This window comes from Lampetra fluviatilis, chromosome 2, assembly GCF_964198595.1.
Source record: "Lampetra fluviatilis chromosome 2, kcLamFluv1.1, whole genome shotgun sequence".
In the NCBI taxonomy this organism is placed as follows: domain Eukaryota; kingdom Metazoa; phylum Chordata; class Hyperoartia; order Petromyzontiformes; family Petromyzontidae; genus Lampetra; species Lampetra fluviatilis.
In genome coordinates, this window is record NC_136276.1 from 3,586,737 (window position 1) to 3,611,045 (window position 24,309).

General features: G+C 44.6%; 1 protein-coding gene across 5 annotated transcripts; it reads left to right on the top strand.

Annotated features, from left to right (window-relative positions):
* Window positions 1–465: 465 nt before the first annotated feature.
* On the top strand, window positions 466–16,280 carry LOC144939873 (oxysterol-binding protein-related protein 11-like). 5 transcript variants are annotated; one of them, XM_078866738.1, is made up of 13 exons: window positions 466–1,500; window positions 1,909–1,977; window positions 3,430–3,611; window positions 5,206–5,285; window positions 5,707–5,889; window positions 6,969–7,242; window positions 8,753–8,919; window positions 10,040–10,216; window positions 10,384–10,951; window positions 11,353–11,539; window positions 13,161–13,343; window positions 14,247–14,400; window positions 15,580–16,280. In XM_078866738.1, the coding sequence occupies exons 1-13, from the start codon at window positions 872–874 to the stop codon at window positions 15,622–15,624; spliced, it is 2,898 nt and encodes a 965-aa protein (XP_078722864.1). In that variant the 5' UTR covers window positions 466–871; the 3' UTR covers window positions 15,625–16,280. The 5 variants fall into 5 exon arrangements, with proteins under 5 accessions (XP_078722864.1, XP_078722865.1, XP_078722861.1 ...); XM_078866735.1 differs by having other exon boundaries at window positions 467–1,500; window positions 6,969–7,278; XM_078866736.1 differs by having other exon boundaries at window positions 467–1,500; window positions 1,912–1,977; window positions 6,969–7,278.
* The last annotated feature ends 8,029 nt before the right edge of the window (window positions 16,281–24,309 follow it).

Here is a 24,309-nt window from a genome sequence, read left to right on the forward strand (position 1 = left end):
GCTATAACAAAGGGCGGGGCTTATAATGGGGGGAGGAGGTGGGGGCGAAAACAAAGGGCGGGGTTTATATAAGAGGGCGTGGCCTAGCAGACGTGGGCGGGGTTTAACTAAAGGGGCGGATTTCGATTTAAAGCTTTCGTGACTGCAGGGATTCATCTTCTTATATTTTATATTATGTTTAATTTTTATTATTTTATTATTTCAACTCTACGTGACTTTACCGAAAGAACCAAGAAGATAAGGGAGTTGAACCTGAACCAGAGGGCGATTTGTGGACATCTAAAAAGAAAGTCATGGTCATGTTTGTATGATGTACACGTGATGAATGGATATCGTTACAACATTTTTTGACGACAGTTGTATGTATGTTGAACTACTGCCGCACCGAAGCCACTGACGTTTTCGGGCGTAGCAACATCCACAGGCCACGATCTACGAAGAAAGAGGCCAGTGCCCGGAACGTCGCCTACTAACGGTGCTATTTATATAGATATTTGTTCTTCCGTTTCTAAGGGCAAGTTGTTTGACGATTACACGCGTTACGTAACACTGGAGGTCTAACCGAGTGCGTCTTGGCAGACGATTGGCCGGTTTAGCGTGGGCGGGGCTCGCAGCGTGAGGGGGCGGGGCATCATCGCCGCGTCACGCGGGTCGGAGGTCACCGGCCACCACCACCACCAACCCACCGGGCGTGATTTGTGGTTTATTTTTGATGTCGCCTTTGGACCGCGTCGTCGTTACGAAGAATCGATTCGTCCATCAACGCCAATCTCTTCGTCAATCACGGGCGATGATTTCCGCGTGCGGTGCGACACCGAGCGCGGGCGAGCGACGCCGCGGCTGTTGACCGAGCGGGAGACGAGGGGCCGCGATGTCAGCGGGCGGCGGCCCAGGGACCCGGGCCGAGGCTGAGATTGGTCCCGAACTTGGGCCAGGGGCCGGGCCAGTGTGCGGTTCAAGATCAGAATCTGTACCTGGATCTCGACCAGGGTCTGGCTTAGGCTTAGAACTTGGATCAGTGGCAGCACCTGGGTCTGAAGCTGGCTTTGGGTCAGTCCCAGCGTCTGAGTCTGGCTTTGGGTCTGGTTCTTTATATTGGATTGAATCTGAGCCTGCGTCGGTATTTGGACCGCGGGATGGGTCCGTGCCATTGTTTGGATCGGAACATGCAATTGGACCTGGGTCTAGTCCTACTACTCCGTGCACTTTGGGGCCTGGGAATGAGCCAGTGCCAAGGTTTGAGTCTGACCCGAGACCGGATTCTGTCTTAGGGTCTGGCTCTGAAACAAGTTTAGCCGGATCTGGTTCTCGGTCAGGATCAGCAACAGAGTCTGGGCCAGTATCTGAGCCAGAGTCAGGCATGGAACCCGCACAAAGGCTGCGTGCAGACGTGATGGGGACGCCCATGGAGCAAGAGGAAGACATGGTGACAGACGCCGTGGTGTTCCGTGCGCCCTGTAAGCCACCACCAGCACTCAACTCGGAGCACCAGCGACAGAGGTAAAGGGCAGCTGCCGTCTTTTTCATATTAACACTTTTCTCAAGTGATGGGAATAATGCCACCCACCCTCATGTTTAAAGCTATTTGAAGGCGAAGTTACGCAACAGCAGCTCCTGAGAGATTTGCTGCTGTTACTGGCAGTGGTTACTGAAAGCACACTGCGCTTTGAACCCGGCGACTTGAACTTGACTGCTGGTCATGGTTTATATAAGTGGCGAATGGTCCCTTTAACTAACCCGCACTTACCAACGCAGTTCATAGGTCAAAATAACCCCCCATGACTTATGCAGTGTGGGGATTGCCAATTGGTTGTTAATGGTTATTCTTGCTCTGTGAGCTATGAGAGTGAGTAATGCTACAGTTCAGGCATTAATCGATCTGTAATTCATTGCCCTGTTTTCTTGTAGCAGTGAGTGGGAGAATCTGACTGGCTACCTACAGAAGTACACCAACCTGGTGACTGGTTGGCAGTTCAGGTGAGTGGTTCTGACGGAGCAGACATTGATTTCAGTAAGACAGAATTGCAATGGCAACGGTGTGGGCATTAAAATAAGGAAATGTGTAAAATAAGGAAATTCACTTTTTTTCCACGAAACCGATCATTAAGCGAGTATAGGAAATACATGTGAAAGGCTTGATTTATTCCGATTGCATCACAAGTTATCTTTTTTCACCCAAAAAACGTACTTTATAATCTTCTTGGTTCTTTCGGTAAAGTCACGTAGAAGGGAAATAATAAAATAATACTAATTAAACAATTCTCACAGGTCTTTCGGGAAGACAGCGTCTTCAGACACTGTCTTTCCGACAGACCTGAGGATGGCTGCTTGCGTTGTGGCCAAAACGTCGTGAGAATTGTATTTTATTATGTTTTATTTGTATTATTTTATTATTTCCCTTCTGCGTGACTTTACCGAAAGAACCAATAAGATGAATCCCTGCAGTCATGAAAGCTTTAAATCGAAATTACTTTATAATATTTAAACAATTGATTTTAACACATAACGATACTAACAACACTACAAACACATAATATTAAAAGAAACATGGGTAATCAATGCATTAATTAATATTTTTACTGCACCAACAACAGTCCGTCATTAACAGGGGAATGGTCGGTAAGCGAACACATTGGGCTCTATGGAGACCCATCGTTAAGCGATTAGTCATGAACAGGGGTGGTCGTTACGAGGGGTTCTACACTCCACTACTATAACACTACACTACACACTACACATTGGGCTCTATGGAGGCCCGTCGTTAAGCGATTAGTCGTTAACAGGGGTTCTACTCTACAACCATTCCAAGTGCACTGTCACAGGTTGGGCTGCCAAATGAGATTTGTTTCCTCTCAAGCTTGCACAACACGCACTGCTGTGCGTATTTATATTCAACTCCTGACTGGACACAGTAGTGCATGACGAAAGCTTCGGAGGAAAAAAAGTACTCAACATGCAGCCCACATCCGTAAAACCGCACTTGGATTACAAGCGTCTGCAAACAAACACGTGTTAAATTAGATGATCATTATTATTTACTTATATGTACTTTAACGAGCAGTTTGTATTTGAGGACCCTCTTGAAAACAATCTGGAAACTCAGTGAGGCTTTGCAGGACAGTAGTCTCAATCATGCCACGATTAAGAGTAAATTTGTGTCTAGACTGGACATGCAATTGAATTAACAATTAAATAAATTAATGATACATTGTGTTTATTCATATATTATTTGGAGGATATGCTAATTATTTGCTATTATATGATATGCCACGAGAATGAGCCAGAACAAGACAGAACGTTTGATGTAGGCAATATAAATGAAATAGTACAAACTAAAAAATCATGTTCTGAATTAAATCGTGCCAAGTGCTTGAATCGCTGTTTGGGGTGAATTGCTATATGCCGAGTATGGATGCCACTGTGCTGCAGATATTTCGTGCTGGTTGGAGCTGAGGGGCGTCTGGAGTACCACGTGCATGAGCATAGTGCACAGGGAGGCCAGAAACCACGGGGCACTATTGCTCTGGCGGGCGCTGTGACCTCTCCTAGCGAGGAGGAACCCTATGCCTTCACGATCATCACCGTGACTGGGGAGCAGTACCGCCTGAGGGGTACAGAGGCCACATGCACACTAACTACCATGCACACCTCTGATTCCCCGAACCTCAGATTACCATGTTTGGCTATGTACGGTGTGAAAAAATTTCTACATAAATCCAAATGGCAGGTACAGCAATGGCTACTCCGGTTGAGTGTGGTTTGATACCCGCTGCTTCCTATTTTTAAATGTGTATGGTGGAATTTGTGATACAATTTCAGATCCTCTGCATCATATAAGGAGAATAGCACACATGTACACTTCGATAAGCACTCCATGAAGTAGATTTCATTATTTATAATTTAGTGAATATCAAAGCCTAAAAAATATATTGTTTTGGCAGCATCGAGAACTTGTACAATGCAGGGCATATTGTACATTGCTATTTATATAACTGCACTAAGGTTGAATTCTGGTCTTAAAGGTAAATACCTAGTTAGAATAAATATAATATTTTATTTAACCACCTTTTATAGGTTACACCAAGGACAAAAAATATGTTACTTTAGTAAGTGCGATTCTCAAAGCTTGCTTTGAATTCCCTGTGGTAACAACTCCATCAAAAAATAGATTCTTCATTATCAACACCAAACAAGTGACAGCTTTACGTCTCATACTCAGGACTGCTATTGACCTTCACATTTTAACTGGATCTGTTTCATGTTCTACAGTAGACAGATTTTGGGTACGTTAGACAATGGGGGGTAGCTTATTTTAGACTATTTTGCTGCTGTAAATTTCCACTTGGATGAGCCACTTCGTTGGGCTTATATGTGTGCCAGGTCGCTTCTGAAAAAGAGCTATACAGCTCAGTGGGCTTTGCCTGGTGAATAAAAAATAGTTACATTTTAGTGTTTTTACATTTTTGTACGTGTATATTCCTCGATTAATTATGTCTGTTAAACACAATATGCCCTGAGGTGTATGTACCTGTTAAATGTTGATTAACTATTCCCATAACACACCTATAGACTGCCTATCTTTGTTCATTTCCAGAGGAGACCTTCATGAAATATTGGAAGCATTAATTAATTATTCTTGTAACAGCAGGAACACCAGCAATAAGGCAATTTTCATGGCAATGTTTTGTCTGCATGGACCTTTCATAGCTCACACACTGCTGAATGTGTTTTTGAAGCTTTGAGGTAACATTGTTGAAAATACAGTTTATCTTGTACCCTTTGAGCCAATGGATATTTGACATTCATATTTGCTGAAGCAGCCAAGCTCTTCTTTTTTTTTGCAATGCCAACATCAAGTTGAGGGCAGAACATTCTCATTGTCCTACAGGTCTTCCTCTATGACAACATGAAAACATACTTTCAACAACTACCAATCAAGAAGTTGTATTTACTCTTGGCTGTTTGATATACAGCAGTGGTATCATGGGTCCTACGTGCATTGCACTCGAGCATTAGAAGACTGGATGACACAGAGAGATGCATTGGGTTCAGCAGCCGAGTCTTTGGTTCATTAACTTAATCAACATGTGCGCACGGTTCAGCTGCCATAGGCCGGCATAGAGCATGCTTCTTTATATTGATGAGCTCGAAGCAAGTGTGCTGCAGCGTGACGTGACTTGACATACTGCGTTGTGCCTGGAACAGCCAAGGACGCGCGGGAAAGACAGCACTGGGTGAGCCGCCTACAGGGGTGTGCGCAGCACCACACTGATTGCATCGGCATGGTGAGCTCCAGATGTCTGTACCTCTCCACACTGTGCAGAAATTCACCTTGTCGTTTACTCATTGTGCCCGATGCAGTCTAGCAAGCAACTTTACAATGGAAATATTTGCAGGAATTGTGGGTTTCCCTTGCTTAGCTCTAGGTTAACTGTCACAAGCTCAGCCCTAATATGATGTATCACAAAACTAATGTGTTGAGAATTTATATTCACGTAAAATATTGCACAATATTCTAATTGCATACCACTGTGTGCGCAGGTCAAAGAATATTGTTAATCGTTTGCAGTAATTAAATTCACCACTTGCCATTTTCTTTAATGCCTCCCACATGTATCGGTATTCAAGGTGACAGCATTTGCATAAGGGTGATGTAGATGATCATGTTTATGCTGTTGTGTTGATATCTGTTGGTGTGTGTGTCAGATGAATCCTGTGTTGGGTCATGAACTCTACCTCTCGGGGGTCAAGAGGTCAGCACTATCTCCTGGGGCCTTACTGCGAAGGCCATATGGGACAAGGGAGGATGCTACTGAAGATAAAAGACACTCATATCCAGGCAGCAAGACTTTAATACATGGAAACAACTGGCTGTCCGATGCGCAGTGGGTGAGTCATGAGAAATACTCTTATATAAGCGCACAACTTTATCTGTGATGAACGCTGCACTTTCTGTCGTTTTCATGCAGGGGGCGCTGCAAACCTCCGTGCCCCCTGCATGAACGACGGAGGCGCAGGGACAGACGTTCCATTACATTGGAATCGATCTGCAGACGGCGGTCTTCTCGCACGGCCAGCTCTTTGTCGCCTTATCTCGATCCCACAATCCCAAACAGGTGAAAGTCTGCATCAAACCGAATCCCCAGAAAGGCCATCTACTTAACGACGAGAGAAAATTCACACGAAATGTCCTTTTCATTGAAGTCTTCCAGATGTAAAATGATATAAGCTTTTAGTGAAGAAATAAAATGATATAATTCAAAACATAATACAATAAAAAAATGGAGCATCGGGTGCTTGCGTGAATGCGTCATTCGTGTGCAATTTTTTCGTGGCTTTCCTGGCCGAAGGCCGTAAATGGTTGTGAGGGGCGCCACAGACGCCCCCGAACAACCCCTATTTATGAGAATACTTTGATGAAAAAAAAGTGTCAATACATTTGTGACCGTTTGAAAATTTGGTCCCATGTTCAATTTATTAGATAGGATTTGCATACAAACAGATCTACAATGCAGTGGCTTATTACTGAAGGCTTATTGAGACTGAAAGTGTGGCAATCTCTACTTGCAGTTACTAAAGGATGGCTTTTGGGTTTGTGGTCACTCAACTGAATGTTTATATTCACCTACATTTACTGTTAATTTTGCAAATCTTTGCTGTGCTGTATACTTTTTGTCCTCTTCATTTGTACGTATTTGTTTGTGTGTTTGCATGGCAACAGTGGATTTAACATTTATTCTGCTTGTGAGGGTGTGAAGTTCACTTATTTTTAACCTAGTACTCTGTGCTAGCTCATTGTCTAACTTTGCTTGCTTACAATAACTCATGAGCCAGCTCCACAAACCAATTCAGCCTGCTCGTTCCTCGTACTCACACTTTTGTGCTAGCTGTGCTTGCCAGCTCTGTGCATCCCCATAGCACTAGCACTGCTTGTAGATCAGCATGCCGCCCCCCCCCCCGCGTCCCAGCTTTGCGTGTGTCTGTGCCAGATGCTGGTGCGTGCCTATGAGGAGCAGCGTGCCCTGGCATTGACCATGGAAGCTCTGCCACGCTCACACGCTCGCATCACACCGCTGGATCCTGACCTCCTTCTGCTCAAAGCATCGGCCGTCTCAGCCCTTGGCTGCCTGCACGCCTGTCTGCACCTGCTGCAAGTGCAGCGTAGTGCGGCGCGCACCCACCGAGGGCGGGCCAGGGTCGGTGGGGGCGGCAGAGGCAGTGACGGTGACGGGAGTTCTCCAGGTCAGCAGCACAGTGTGGCCATGGCAGACCCTGCGGGTGAGCATCCGCCACCTCGCCTGGCCGCTTACGCATGGGACAACTCGCTGTGTTGGCCACGCACCATGTCCACCGATCAACTCGGCATGTTTGGAGCGTGCTGTTCTTCGACACAGCAGGTTTCTTTTCCAAGGGTGATCTGGAAAATATAGAACGAACATTACATGCATTATGTGAACAAGTGATTTGGGTTAAGTATGGGATGGGAGAAGATTTCAAATGATAAAGTAAGACAATCAAACATTGTAATGAAAATAAAGTAGTTTTGTAAATATTCAAAAGTCTATGGAGTGCTGATTAACATTTGTACAATGCAGAATAAAACTACTTGTATCATAAAAAGTAAAGAATGTACATTTTGCGGAGAAGAATCAATTAAAAATGTTATTATTTGTATTTCAATTTAAATAAATAAAAACTTAAATTCACTTCCATGGTTTGCCTGTATTGTCTGCAATCGATGATTTATCGGATAAAATTAAACATGCATTCTACTTTGCCTTTTTACAAGGTACTGGACAAAATAAGGCATTATATTCTTACATTTCCCTGAATCTACATTATAATGACTGCTTTGGTGAAACACTTTGTGAAGGTACAGTTCACACATGCAAATGGTACACATGAACGTAAGGCTTTAAAAACTGAAAAACACAAGAGATTGAAAGTACATATGAACCTTATGACGGTACCCGGGCTCTCGCATAATGTCCGTGATGCAGTTATTTTTAGTCCGTTGATGGTCGGCGATGCGGCAATTGACTCATCTCGACGAGCTGGACACGATGCACCACTATGGTGCGTACCGCGAGCGTTCAGGGTTTCAGCGCAATCGTCCTCTCTGCGTTTCGACATCACGGAGTGGCACTGATTTCGGATTGATTGGTACCCCAGTCGCGGAGTTAAGTACACCCCTGGAAAAAATAGTGTCCCGAAATAAAGTATTGAATTGCCTCAGCCAATTTGTATTATTTGGTACTCCGGGGTACCGCCATCAGGATCATATGCGGGGAGACATTCTGACGTTTTAATATTGATTATGCTGTTTGTGTGTTACAGTTATACGTGGTGAGTCCAGTTAAGGTATTCATAGGAGTCCACTGCTTATGTGCCTGTTGACCTGTTTACCAACTATGGTATCTAATTATAATTTTCCACATTAAGTGAGTATTACATTGTTCAGAATTAGTATCATTGGGGTTTTAAAAACAAAAATAACTAACCGAAGGCCGACAATGAATTCCTGGACTGAACTTGTACATTACTGCTTCCTTGAATACAGATGCACTTATGTCTCTTGGTGGTAGCGATGATTGTTGACCCCTCGGTAACATTGATTCTTCTAGATGTGGTGGTAGGGTATGGCTCATTATATAGAGTCGCACCATGGTAGGGGGATTCGAGATGAAGAAAAATAAGAGGTGATATTTACCCTGTTCTTTTGCTTTCGTCCTCTTCAATCTCACCTGCCCAGGGAGAGTCCACTCATTGCAACCTGTCGTGGTAGCTCCTGTGGCACCGTGCGATTCTGTGAACCCCGGGAACATGTGCTCTCATGCCCCAGACGGCACATTGGACACTTCTCATCTTGAGTCGGAGCCAGCTCCACCACCTTCTTCGGTCTCGATCTCAGCACAGCAGGTTGGTTTGTCTCCTTGTCTTCCCTGTCTGCCCACAATAGCTTCGATGCTGCATTTAGATTTAGTGCATTGTTGGTTTACAAGCAGTACTCGGACTTACGTTGGGTTACTTTCATAGAAAAGGTGCCGTAAGTCAAGACGACGTATGTCGAGACTGATTTGCCCACAGAAACAATGATATAATAGGGGGTAGCGTTCATGACCAAGGGTCTGTTGCGTTCATGACCAAGGGTTTGGTACGCAACTTTTTATATATGTCTTATCTTAACGGAATTGATCTAGCGCCTTAACCTATGAATGCAATGGTGGAGCAGAGGTGAATGGAATAGATGAGGTAGCAATGGGTCAATCTGTGATGATGTGTGAAAGTCAAATTGATGGCAGTAAATTATGAATGGAATGAATGATTGGAGAATGATTGATAGCTAGTCATATAATGGGAATATGAATACAAATAGTAGATTTCATCAACTTCCAATCATATATTAATTACAATAATAGTATTTAGAAATGTCTTCACTCAATTATTCGTAATTCCTGGATTATTCGGACTGAATATTTGCAGTTAAATAGGGGGAATTACTGTACGAAATCTTAAGGATGAAGCAGCACCTTCATCAGGGTCATCTCTCAAACACTGACCTTTCCTTTTATCAGGCATTTTGAAGGATGAAATAAATGAAAAATGCTTTACAAATTTTCACTGTGAATACACAGAGGTTGAGCACCGGAGCTCGTCGGAGAGGCAGACTCACTGGGCGATGTGCCGTACGTTTGTGCACAGAACCGGCACCCGAGTCAGCGTCGTGCCGTAAGTGCCGTCCGACCGCCGTGCGTAATAACGTGCGTGTGGCCATTGGCGATCTGCCGTAAGCGCGGATCGAAGTAAGTCGAACCGCGCTTAAGTCGGGGACCGCCCGCATAATTATACAACCAGTAACTTATATTATACAACCAACAATGATTGATAATCGTAACAGTTTGCAATGTAGAAGTATTTTTGGATTACTCTTTGCAGATTCGTATGTTAGTTTCACAGACAGGGACGCTACTTCAACCTTTCAGCGGGGTACATTTTTCAGTTTATTGGACTGTCCCAGGATTAAATGGTCTCTTTTCAGGGAGTGGGGTGGAACGGGCCACATTGGGGTGGCGAACAAGAGGACTGCGACGAGGATGATCTGACCGATGAGGGCGAACTTGATGAGCTGGATCTGCCTCCGCCCCAAGGGGAGGAGCACTGCAGCATCATTTTGCACATGCTGTCTCAGCTCAAGCTCGGTATGGACCTTACCAAGGTGTGCGCAGCATTACCCACGACAAAGAGAGATACCGCGCCACACAGAACAATAACGCACCACACCCAACGATACTTCGCGCTATTCACAATAACTGCACCAATCCACAAGGCAATGCACGATACCACACAGCATTGGCTGTCATATGCATTCACCCACGTGGACAGGTGGTGCTGCCCACCTTCATCCTGGAGTGTCGCTCGCTGCTGGAGATGTTTTCCGACTTCATGGCGCACACGGATGCATTCCTGGCTGTGGCGTGGGGCCAAACTGCAGAGGAGCGCATGAATCTACTCCTGCAGTACTACCTGTCCTCCTTCCGTGAGGGCCGCAAGGGCGCCGTTGCCAAGAAACCCTACAACCCCATCATCGGCGAAGTTTTCCGCTGCTCTTGGCTCGTGCCGCGTACTTTGGTGATGGAGAAAAGCTGTAAGGAAGTCAGTCCTGGGTCTATGAAGAACTCACCTGGGTGTGGAACGGAGTCTGACTTTAGTTCAGGGGAGAAGCCCGAGCCGAGGTCAAGTGTGGCGTACCGCAGGAGGCGGGCGGGAGGAGAGGATGCCGGTGAAGACGGGTGTTACCGTGTTTGGTTCGTGGCAGAGCAGGTGTCTCACCACCCACCCGTATCGGCCTTTTATGTGGAGTGCGCGGAGCTGGGAATGTGCCTCAACGTACACCTGTGGACCAAGAGCAAGTTCCTAGGCATGTCTGTGGGCGTCTCCATGGTCGGGGAAGGTAAGCCAGAGTGTAGCAACGTCATTTACATGAATTGTATAATTTGGCGAGTACAGTATTGCCATTGCCCATTTATCCCAGAGATATTGCACAGATGGTTATAGTCCAATAAGTGATATCATAGCCAACATCCCAACATAGTTGAAAATTATTCGTAATTAAATTCCAATAATGCTCCAATAAACACTCACGTTTCTCTTTCAACAGATATATACATTAATATCCTCATAGAAATTACATTAAATCTCAGAACATCATTTAGAAGACGCACAAGGATTTGTACAATAAATCTAATCGAGCCGCCTGTGTATGACAACCAGAGACTGTTTTCATTGCAAACTCCGCATACCTTCATGCCTCCCTTTGCTTATCACCGACTAATAGCAGCGTGATCTTCACAGGGAGGTTGTGGCTGCAGGAGCATGGCGAGGAGTACGTATTCACGCTGCCGAGCGGATACGCTCGCTCCATTCTCACCGTACCCTGGGTGGAGCTGGGAGGAAAAGTGTCCATTACCTGTGCCCGCACTTGCCTCGCTGCTTCCGTAACTTTCCACACCAAGCCCTTCTATGGCGGCAAACTGCACAGGTGAAAAGGGCGGTAAGATAGCAGCGGTATAATGGGTCCTACATGCATTACACTTAAGCATTGGAAGACTGGATGACACAGAAAAGATGAACAGGAAACCCTTGTTAATTCGACACTTTTGGGGCTCTGGCCTTGCCGAATTATCCAATATTCCAAATTATGTACAATGGTACTCCCTAGTGCCTCCTGCCCCAATAAAGAAAAATCTAATTTGTTTTCCAAACTTTTCACACACCATACGCATTGACACACCTTCATCAGTTCTATACAAACTTTGGATTTGTCTCATAGACTAAAGGATTTATACGTCAGTCCCTTTCCATTACTTCTTGATGTAGGTGCAGACGACATTTCTGAGAGGGTTGGCTTGCACAGAGTGCATCAACAAGGTAAAGTCCAAAGCAACAGGTCTGCAGTAACGCTCACCACGCACGCCGCCACTCGACCGAGTCGTTGTTTTGGTCGTGGCGCGTGGAGTCCACGCATATGTGGAAATTGGACCATTCGGTACGGCAGTTCGGTTCATGGAGAATTACTAATATGCTGTATATATGCCGAAAGTGCACCTGTGCCGAATTATCCCCAATTACGAATGATCATATACCGAAATAACGAGGTTTTACTGTATTTGGATCAGCAGCTGAGTCTTTGGTAAATTAATTTATGCAGTACGTGCACAAGTTATGAGTTGGTCTAGGGCAGGGGTCGGCAACCTACGGCTCCGGAGCCGCATGCGGCTCTTTACGGGCTGCTTCTTGACGATATGTATGTATGTACATAGATGCATTGCGGCTCTTGAAATACTGAATTTTGTACCGAATTGGAAGGAAATGGCTCTTCTTGTTGTTTTGGTTGCCGACCCCTGGTCTAGGGGGACACACCCCATGGAGGTCATTAGAATGCATTGGTTCATAAGTATGCATAGGTAACAGGTGGAAATGACATGTGCAGATAACGGACCGCAGTAATCAATGACTCAAGTTGTCTTCACCTTTCCTTTAATACAGGAGTAATGTTTTACATAATTGTACTTAGAGAAATGCTAAAGATTTGAACTGAAGGCCATTCATAATGTATACAGTAATGGTTGACGGACAAATATAATAGTTGACACTGATATGATACTGGTCATCTGAGTTTGATTCATGGCCAGGCATATCTGAACTTGGTTATGGACAACCCCAAGATAAATTCAGTGCATTGCACGTAAGCACTTGCTAGATGAAAGCAGGCCGTCGTGATGCCAGCCATATCACACCTCTGCCAGCCTTGATAGGTGTTAAATAAAAACAATCTCCAATATCTACAATGTAGGATGCTGCCATAGTGTAATGGGTAGCACACTGGATTTAAGAAATCCCCATATCTGTCCACACAGAAGTATAAATAGGTCCACCCCAGTGGATTAGCAGGCCGCAAATGGTGGGAAAAAGTGTGGGTATCTCTTCCAAGATGCCTAATCAGCACGGAAGATTAGGCCAAATGCTCCATCTATTGAAGGCCTTTCTGCCAGAAGTGACATGAGCTATACATTACAAGCCGGGCACATTTACCATTTTTAATGGCACACCTGACATTTTGGCACGCCTGACATTTTTTTGTCCACGCGTGTGTCTCTAAGGGTGACTGGCGAGGTGCGACACGTTGAGAAGGGGGCTGTACTCGCACGTGCTCAAGGCGAGTGGAACGGCCTGCTGGAGTTCACCACCACCTCTGGGGAGACGGTCATCTTGGACACGACCACAATGCTCATTATCCCCAAACATGTGCAGCCCATCGAACGCCAGGAGCCCATGCACTCCCGGTAATCTGTCCTGCTTTCTGAACCTTGGTTGTTGACCAATCATCGTGCCCCTATCCTTTTTGTATCGCTGCCAGCCAGTCCCCTTTTCTCAACCCTGTTATTCATTCACTCTGTTGTGCGCTGTGCACACATGCCATTCGGACATGTATTGACAATTCTTGGAGGGATGCATTTGTGGCCGATGATGGAAACATTGACTTGGTCTGTCTTTTGTGGTTGTGCTAGTTGGGGCTTATGGAATCGAGAGAGTTTTTATTTTTCAAGGTCATTCTCCGGTGTAGCGTGATATTCTGCCATCTTCAGGACATTAATGGGATTGACTCTCGTCCCCCTCCTGCTTCTAGTCGTAAAAGTGGGATAGAATTGGTAATTTTTTAAGTGTATTAAATCAAATTATTGTGAACATAGCTGAATCAACGTACATAATATACAATTTAAGTTGTTATTAATATTGTTTTTGGAAGTGATACTATCTAATCATAGTTGCTCATAATGACAAGATAAAAGACTTATCTTTTTCGGTTTTCCTTGCTGATGATGGTCACATCCATCCATTCCCCTCGGTGATTTTTTTATTTTACCAGGTAAGGCCCACTGAGCTATATAGCTCTTTTTCAGAAGAGACCTGGCCACAAATAGCCCAACGAAGTGGCTTATCATGTGGAAATTTATAGCAGCCAAATATGCTGAACGCACGTTTATTGTGGAAGAAAAAACCAGAGAAAAATCCACGTGACCATGGGGAAAACATGCAAACTCCATATATATAGGTGTCAGGGTCGGGGTCGGGATCGAACCCATGACCTCCTGTATTCCGTTCGAGGTAGTTAACATCTCCTAGCCACCGTGACGCCCACGTCTTGCCACCGATCACACCTGAGCCAGCCTCTCGTCTTGCTCCAGGCGGCTGTGGCAGCAGGTGACGTCAGCTCTGCGTGCCGGCGACATCGCGTCCGCAACGGAGCATAAGCACAAGCTGGAGGAGTGGCAGCGTGCTGAGGAGAGGGCACGTGTGCAGGCTGGTACAGAGCACGTGCCTAAGTACTTCCTCCGTGAAGTGAGTGAGCCCCAGAAACCATTGATGAGGACTATGAGCATGTGTATGGGTGTGTGGGAAGCGGTAGTGCAGTGGTTAGCGCACTTTGCTACGAACCAGGCGACTCAAGTTCAATTTTCTGCTCATGGCCAACATCAGGGATGGATATCTGACTTAGTTCTGGGCCTCTCCTAGGTCGACTGAGCCAAAAATGAGAACTTGATGCATTGTGTGAACATCACCATCGGGGAGACGAAGGTGGATGGGTATGGTGCTGGCCACCCACTCCCTCGTGTGCCATGTTGGCCTTCAAAAGTACTCGCTAACAGCACTTGCCCCAACAGTCTGTTAAAGGCTATAAAGGGGGTCTTTGTGTTTGTGTGCTGGTGGAATGGTAGCACATTCTGTACACTACTTGTATCTTACCAATTGTGGTTCCATTCCTGACCCTACACATCATTGGTACATATGAAATACTCTTGTTCCTTGCCTCGCATGATTCGGCCTTAAATGGTTACCTACTGCAATGTATCGTCATTGGCGTGTCAGAATCGGGATCAGGATATTTATTTATACTGGAGGAATCCGATGAGCTACAAAGCTCTTTTTCCACAGATGTTCAGTATATGTGAGACGGATTAATCGGTGTGATGTTAGCAACACCATCTTCACTTGAGCTGTAGCCTGGCTTAGTTTGTGCTTGATACCAATACAGTCTATAACTTACTGTCAGACTACACAGGAAATATTGGTAAATGTGTGCCCTTCAAAGAGATTCAGTTGATGGGATGTGCTGGTGTGAAAATCTAAGAAAATACATCTCAGAGGCGTTTTCATTATCCATTCTTATAATGGAACATGCATACAGCAGCAACCTGTCATAAACTATGTATGAAACTGTAGCTGTATATTACGTCCAGGTAATACGATGGGATAGGTTAAAGCAGTTTAACATGCTGATGAGACGGTGCTCATAATTTAAATGGCAGAATTTGTTTCAATAAAATATATCCGGGGCATTTCAGTGTGAATGGGGAAGACTTATGTGGTGGGGAGGGTGTACATGCTGGTGGTGTAAGGTAGTCTGTGTACATCATATGACTCGACTTGTGCACTGTGCAGTAATGTGCAGTAATGTGCATGTGTTTTCTTTGTACGTGTATTTATTTGTGTGTGTGGGTGTGTGTGTGTACACCACAGGGAGAAGGTTGGGTGTACCGTCATCCTTTGTGGAGGAATTCCTGAGTGACCTCGCAGCAAGGAATCCCCTTCCCCGTACCGATTGCACGTCCTAGGAGGTGCTCTCAGACTTGCATCCGGCTTAAGGAGTTGGACTTAAATCTCCCAATGGCAGAGCTGAAGCCCTCTCTCAAACCACCTTGATCCATACGTCAATTTGCTCGCGCTACAGCACTGTGATTGTGTACTTAAAAGACATTGTATTTATTTGTATTTATTTGAGTTGCCACATTTGAAATTGACTGCTGTGAGAGCGTACACTCTCTGGTGAGACGTTTTTCGAAAATGATGGATGTTATCAAAATGTAACTGCGAAGTTAAGCTATCAAGGAGGTATTTTTTTCAAAGATACTTTACAAAAGTGTTAAAAGAAATGTAAACATTAAGTTTAACACGTAGACATTCGCGACCAGTATTATTAATAATAAAGGTTTTTGGGTTAGATCTCGTTATTATAAATTTTTCGCAACCCTCCACCACCCGACACTGCCAATCAATAACAAAATGTGTCCCGTTAACAAAACGCCAATTAGTTCTTCAGCCCACTGGTGTGTTTGAAGAGTGAATCCACAACTTTTAGAATTTGAGTATAACGTTTCGCTGGTAGTCACATCCAGCATCTTCGGGCGATTTGCCAAAAGAGTGAAGCCATCCACCTGCTTCCGGTCTTAAATATAGCAGGATGACGTCATCGTTGTTGAACCCCATCAGGTTTCGAGATCAGAGGTGGAGGTGGGGGGGTATTGTAATTATATAATGGATTAGTAATCAGTTAATTAGTTTGTGATTCCTCTATAAGGAATTGTAATATGTTTTGTGTATTACTTAATAATACGCTTCCAGGCTGAGCAAAGTCTTTAGCTATTGGAGAGGTTACAATTATTTGTATTTTTCGCAATTTCGATGGATTCTCTAATTAGTCTTGGCCAGTTATAATTAGTAAATGCTATATTGGACAGACGGGACGTAATATTAGCGTAAGACTAAAAGAACACCAAAGGAACATTAAATTATCTAAAACACAGCTGTCAGCAGTGGCAGAACATGCGTGCTAACAAGGACACTCAATTAATTTGTATACCGTTGAAGTGTTATACAAAACTAATTATTACTGGCCAAGACTAATTAGATGAATGAGAATATTTTATCGAAATGGAGAAAGATACAAATAATTTCAACCGCTCTGATAACTACAGACCTAGCGCAGCCTGGAAGCGTATTATTAAGTAATACACAATACATATTACAATTCCTTATAGAAGAATCACAAACTAATTAACTGATTACTAATCTATTATATAATTACAATACCCCCCCACCTCCGCCTCTGATCTCGAAACCTGATAGGGTTCAACAACGATGACGTCATCCTGCTATATTTAAGACTGGAAGCAGGTGGATGGCTTCACTCTTCTGGCAAATCGCCCGAAGATGCTGGATGTGACTACCAGCGACACGTCACGGTGCTTAAATTCTAAATGTTGTGGATTCACTCCTCAAACACACCGGTGGGCTGAAGACGTAACTAATTGGCGTTTTGCTAATGTGACACATTGTTTACTGATTGGCCGTGTCGGGTGGTGGAGGGTTGCAACACATTTATAATAACGCGATGTAATCCCAAAGACCCTTACAGTATTATAAAAAATTAAGTTGCAAAAACAATCTCTCATAAATATTTCCGTATTGTGTTGTTTGTCGGCATGTAAAATATCACAAAATAAGTGGACACTATTTTGTGTACACACACTATCTTGAGCCATCGAAGAAAAACATTCAATTGAATAAAATCCAGAGATGAGATTAATGCCTAACCCGCACCTCCGATTAGCACGGTTGGCTACGTATCTTGCGAAAGAAGTTCAAAATACGTAGATACGTAATGCCATTTTAGATATGTTGCGACTTCACTCGGGTTAGGCAAATTAAAAACCGCGTCGACACATCATCGGTCATGAATGCACCGTGCAGCCGCACAATCGGAAAATTGCCGACATACGAAAAGGCGACACTCGCTTACCTTCTTAAGCAGTCTCATCCCTAAAAAAGATGAATGACAATATGCAACTGCATGTTTGGCCATGCCAAAGAGAGTGGGAATTTCACGTCTTTCATCTTCGTGGCGAACAGACAACATTAAGTGTTAAAAAAAAAATGTTTACGCCTTTACGTATAAACTTAGTTGTGTGTGTGACAACAGTCGCCTGCTTTTCGTGCTCACAAACGTGTTTCAGTATTACACCGTGCCATGTCACTCGCACATGGTAAGTACCATGGCGTTAAGGGTCCTGTTGACAATATGCAATCATATACTCGTGTCAGGGTGTTTGATTGCAATATTTTATATTCTATATTCTGGCAAGGCGCCTTGATACATTAGTGGAAGGCGCCATACAAATACATGTAAATTATTATTATCTCACGAATGAAGTTAATGCTCTGCGATTACTGATCTAAGCAATTATGCTAGAATATGCCAACGTGTCAAAGGTGCTGTAAAATCAATAAAATGTATGCTTTCACATGTACTTTGAACCTCTTCACACAATAAAACAACGGCTTATCATCACAGTCAATGACTACCATTCGACTCAATGTTAACTTACCATTTTCATTCGCGGGTTCGGGTTGATAGTGAAAATAATTACGTTCCGCACCAGGAAATTACTGTTGGCATCAATGGAATCGGTTATCATAAATTTTCAGGGTAACATTGGCCGTGTGAAATGGTGTACGAGGGCTGTATGTACGAAGGCATAATTTCGAAGAGACCAGTCGCCAGACGCCTCGTGCCTATGGATATTCCAAATGCACCACCGGCAGCAGCACTCACGTAATTAATACGTCCTCGAAGATAATGACAAATAATTAGAGCCAAAAAAAAATTAACCCGTAAAAACAAAGTTTTTCACTATAAATCCTTTATATGCGTGGCGGCTAGAGTCCTCTCGTCCTCTGGCTTGAGATGGCTGCCACCTATGGGTCAGATGATTGCCTGCCACCATTAAGCAATTGGTAATTAAATATTATTATTTTTTTCCTAAAAAGTGTAAAATTTTGGAAAAAAAATTTCACGAAAATAAATTGTCACGCACAACGAGTCTGTGTGCAAAATGTCAGCTCGATTGGATCACGGGAAGTGGGTTAAAACACGACCGAAAGATTTGCACGGTCGTAAGCGTGCAAGCAAGTGAACTTAATATAAAGGATTTAATAAGCTGCTGTCAGTTTAAGCGACTTCCACGGCGATTTGCAACTCAAAAGGCATTCGCGCGTTTTTGTGATAGTCATGCGATGGTTAATCAGTGACCGGTCACAAAGTTCATGCTTGCCGCTCGGCACACATGGATGGAGACACCTGCAATCTGCTGGCGAGCTGGGTGCTCGTTTAGAGGCCGTCTTCCAGCTTTGGGTGATGGTGGTGGCCTGCCGAACCGCCGTGAGGGGAGGAGGAGAGCTCAGGGAGCAGCTGGGGCCCAGGGACCATTCGGAGGGAGCCAGAAGCAGTGGAGGGGTTTAAGGATGCTGGGACGACATTTTGTTGAAGGGGCACTTACCGTTGTCCTGGAGGAGGCTAGACACGAAGTCACCGGTAGAAAGGAAAAGGTGCGTAGGTTTTGTGGGCGCGATGGTGTTTTTCGAGCCGTTAAACCTGCGACTGGCGAGATAATTCAAATCGGCACGTGGTTGTGGTTTCAAAAAGAATGGAAGGCGTCAAACTGAAAGATGGCTAAAGTCCCCTGAAACGCACAAAACCTGCCTGCCCCATTCGGTCTCCTGTCAATAGATTCAAACATTTGTACTGAGCTATAAAGCACATCATGCAATTTATTAAACTTATTGTCCAGGTAAAGTATATATTTGTTTTATATTTGGCCGACATATTTTCGTGAATGTTGTGTGAGAGAAAACCAGAAAGCCTCGAGAAACCACATACATACGCACAAGGGGATAATACTGCAAACTTCACACTGACGTTATCAGGCACCTACTGTCTACACTCTGCTATTCTTGGACAGCAATCAGGCAGGTACCAATAAAGAGGGAGATTCCATTTCATATCGGAGCACACGAACATTCATACCCTCAGTGTAACACTCCATCAGTGAAATCCTGCAAGAGCTGAAGTGGGAGGTCAAGTGTCGACTGTACTGCTTTTGGATCTGGAAGATTCGAGGAAATGATGGCGAGGTGCGGCGATGATATTAACTACATTGGCTGTGATGGCCTCTTTAGCTTGAAATTGAGTTGCTTCTCAGTCACCCCGAGGAGCTGGCTCTGAATGGAAGGTGCATAGCGGTCACCGCTGTTCATTAGAGATAAACTCACCCCGCCTAATGGACTTGTCATGATTTTTCCTGCCTCGTATCGGCTCCATCTCTTTGTTATCCACCAACCCACCTCCAAACCATGATATTTCAAGGGTATTGCTACCATGCCTGATTGTGAAATTAATACATAAAATTATAACATATTCCTGGAGTTAAATAGTCTCCAGATCTTAATGAAGGATTATACCGTAGCTCCAAAAGTAAAATCATGAGTCATGGCTCTCAATGAATATTTACAACTAAAATTTGAATTCGTAATGACTAACAGTTACACAATTAATTGGCAATGCTAATGATTTGATCAAATGCTGCCACGTAATCTACACTCTCAAAGGATCAGAAAATCAGAAGCAGAGCAGGCGTGAAATCATGTGGTTGCTGTAGGGTTATTTCATGTCATCGTGTGTTGTGCTATTAGAGATGGCATTTTAATAAAACACGAAACGAATACGAATTTGTTGTTGTTATTTTAGCAGGTAAGACCCACTGAGCTACTAGATAGCTCGTTTTCAAAAGCGACCTGGCTATCACAAATGATAGCTCAACGGAAGTGGCTTATCATGTCGAAATTTGTAGCAGCTAAATACACTCAACAAATGTTTCGAAATGTGGAGGGAAAATCCGAAGGACCCGCAGGGAAAAAAACAACCACGGGGAGAGAGAAAACATGCAAACTCCAAATATACAGGCGTCGTGGTCGGAATCGAAAACCCACGACCTGATGCATGTATACCAGGCGAGGTAGTTAACGTCTTGCCACCGTTGTGCCCCAAATCTCCGAATGGATGTTGCTGCCTTCGCTGAGAAGGGGAACATGGCCACGAATGCACTCGCACGTTCGTCGTGCTTGCACAGGACGCACGACCTCTGGATCATTCGCGAGCGAATTGAAACCTGCAGCCATTTGGCCATTGGTGAGACGCCACGAAAGCGGCGCAATTAAGATTTCAAAAACGAAACACGAAAAATAAAAGGCGGCAACACAGGAAAGTAATTCAGGAATTGTAATCCGACAAAGTAATTGGACGACGGGTGGCTTGTGACCCCTTTTTAGCACCTCGGATGTTGCGGATTGTTTTTTTTTCGCGTCCGTCCTCTTGTGACCTCTCTTTCTTTTTTTCGATTTAAAGCTTTCGTGACTGCAGGGATTCATCTTCTTGGTTCTTTCGGTAAAGTCACGTAGAAGGAAAATAATAAAAATAAAACATAATAAAATAATTATCACGACGTTTCGGTCTGTCAAGTAGACAGAGTCAGACTCTGTCTTCTTGACAGACCTGTTCTCCACCTGAAGACGGCTGCTTGCGTTCATCCGCTCGTCGTTTCCCGCATGCGAGTGGGGGGACGCCGCGGGGCTGCGCCCAGAAGATGGGCAGCAACCCGTTGGAGCTGTGCCTCAACATTATGCGCTGCAGCGCCAAGGGCAGTCGCCCTGCCGACACGCCTGCATGCCTGCTTACCTGCCTACCTATTTGTCTACCTGCCTGCCATCATACCTGTCTACCGTCCCACCTCTCCGCCTGCTTAGGGGTCGTTCATAAATGACGTCACGCGATTTTGGACGATTTTTGACCCCCCCCCCTAGTCACACGGCGTCACAAAAAGTCAGACCCCCCCCCTGAAATATGACGTCACAAAGCTTTGCCCCCTCCCCCCAAAACCATATTTCTATCGCTTTAAACTATTGTCATTGTAGTGCGTATTTAATGTGGCGCTGCACTCCGATGTTGTAGGAGTGTTGTTATAACAATTAGTGTTGTTATAACAATTCTATAGTTATTTAAAGTTGCGCATTTTGATGTGACGTCACATTTCTCAACCCCCACCCCCTCGTCACACATCATCACAAATGTCTGACCCCCCCCCCCCTTTTAGGTGCGTGACGTCATTTATGGACGGCCCCTTACCTTCCTACTTGTCTACGTGCATGTTTACCAGTCTGCTTACCTTCATGTCTGACTGCTTGCCTGCCGACCAAACTGCCTCTCCGTCTCTGTACCAATCTACCACCTGGCTACTTCTGCTCCTGCCTGTGGGCTTACCTAACTACCTACGTGCCCTCCCCCCCATGGATGTCCACCTGTTTGCCTATGTACAGCACTGGTGGAGCAGTCGTGTGTCTCGGTGAAAATTGTCTCTCAATGCAGTGGCTCGGGCACTGTGTGCAGAAACCGCCCTTGGCCTTTAAAAAGTCTAGTAATTCCCCGCATGCATTTGTGAAAGAATGTTGATATTACAAATACATAAAAAAAAATTATACCGTCATCTACTGCCATAATAATGCATCCATGCAATATTTATCGCTGCCATTAGAAACATGATAAATGTACAGACGCATTCTCACCGCGTGGTATTTAGTCACGAGATGAGGTTGAGTAAGGACCCATGTGCTCTGTGGCGTAAAACCATCGTGCTGATTGCCAGGAAGGAATTGCTCCGTTGTAAGAACCGAAGCGCCGTGACAAATCCCCTTTGTTAAAGAACCGTACGCTTCTGGGGGGGGGGGGGGGGGGGAGACTGATAACTGTTTGCCGACAGCCACGGACATCGGCAGGTTTAAATATAATGTGTTATCTAAAAGCAACACAAACGCGCATTTTTAAATCCGTTTAACTGCAAATGCAATGTTTGCTCTAGAAAGAATGTCACGTCTTAAATGGAGGGCCTGGGTTTCTCTGAAATATTAAGTACGCGGAGCCCTTCATTTAACATGGGCACAGTGTTCGTGAATGCTGGATTGCTTAAATTATATTTTGAATGTCATTTTGAGTCAGCTGCATACCTGCAATTGAATGCAATTAAATCTTTGTTCGCGAGTTTACATGAGATAAGAGCAGTTTGTGGCTATGGGTTGGTTGCAGTGTCATCTTTATTTTACCTCTTAAGCATTCAAGTGTTGTTGCAGGTGTAGAAACTAGTTATATATTGTGTACTGTATATCCAAACATTAAGATGATGAGAAAAACTGTCAGAATTTTAGAATCGTTTCAAGGTTGGTCAATAATCATAACTGATAGTGTTTTAACACGTAAGCTTTCGCGAGCAATATTATTCATAATCAACGTTTTTGGGTTTAGATCGTGTTATTTATAAATGTGTCGTAACCCTCCACCACCCGACACGGCCAATCAGTAAAAAAGTGTCACGTTGACAAAAGACAAATAGTTCACTGCTTTAGCCCACCGGTGTGTTGAAGCGTGAAACCACAACATTTACCATTTGAGTACGACGTTTCGCTGGTAATTGGATCCAGCATCATCGGGCAATTCGCTTCAACACACCGGTGGGCTAAAGCAGTGAACTATTTGTCTTTTGTCAACGTGACACTTTTTTACTGATTGGCCGTGTCGGGTGGTGGAGGGTTACGACACATTTATAAATAACGCGATCTAAACCCAAAAACGTTGATTATGAATGATAGTGTTTTCCCAACCGTGTGTGCGTATGTGTGTGCGTGTGTATATGTGTCTGTCTGTGGGAAGCGGTGGTGTAGCAGTTAGCGCGGCACATATATGATTCTACGACCAGCTAGCTGTTTTCTGGGCTTAAAATGACGACTGTCCTGCAATATTTGAGCCCTGTTTGTCTCGGCACGCTGGTGTGGGCACACTGCCCGGTGCTCAAAAGGAGAGGCACTTTTGGGAATTGGCTCCGACAACTTGTGTCCGCTGGCGACCGACGCACGGTGAGACACTTTCTGGTGGCTTGGTGTGGTCAGTGCGTATTTTTAAAAAAATCGTCGACTGGAGGAGCAATGTGCTGGTTTTCTCATGGGAGGTCTTGAAGCTGAGTGGACCTGGCGATGTTTGTTACTGACAATGTTAGATTCTCGGTGGTGGCCCATGATTGGAAGCTGCCTTGGGGCAACATCAATGTCCTGGATATATCGAATGTCCAGGACATTCATTCTGACATTTTTATTAAAATGCTGGTACCACAAGAGATCAAGAAACACACAGGATGTGTGCCGCTGCATGCTACGTTTATGCATGGTTGCTCTGTGGCTCAATGCACAGCATCTTCCGGGACGAGACTCCACAATTCCACCTCTTCAAAACATAAGTTTAGGGTTAGGGTCTCACACTTGTGCTGCAAAGCACTGTGATGTATTTTGGGGTTGTACCGTGTGCTTAACGGCATGTTGTCCCATCTTTCGCTCAACATGCTGGGAGCTTATTCGGGAACTGAATCGTTCAGTTATTCACACGCCGACGAAGCCTCCAGCACGTGTACAACGAAACATTGCACATCGTGCCGAACAATACGCGGTACAACCAGATAACATAATCGGAGAACCATGAACCTGGCTATGGTTGGGGTGCCATCGTTGGACTCACGATGCTAGTCCTGGCAGCGGTCA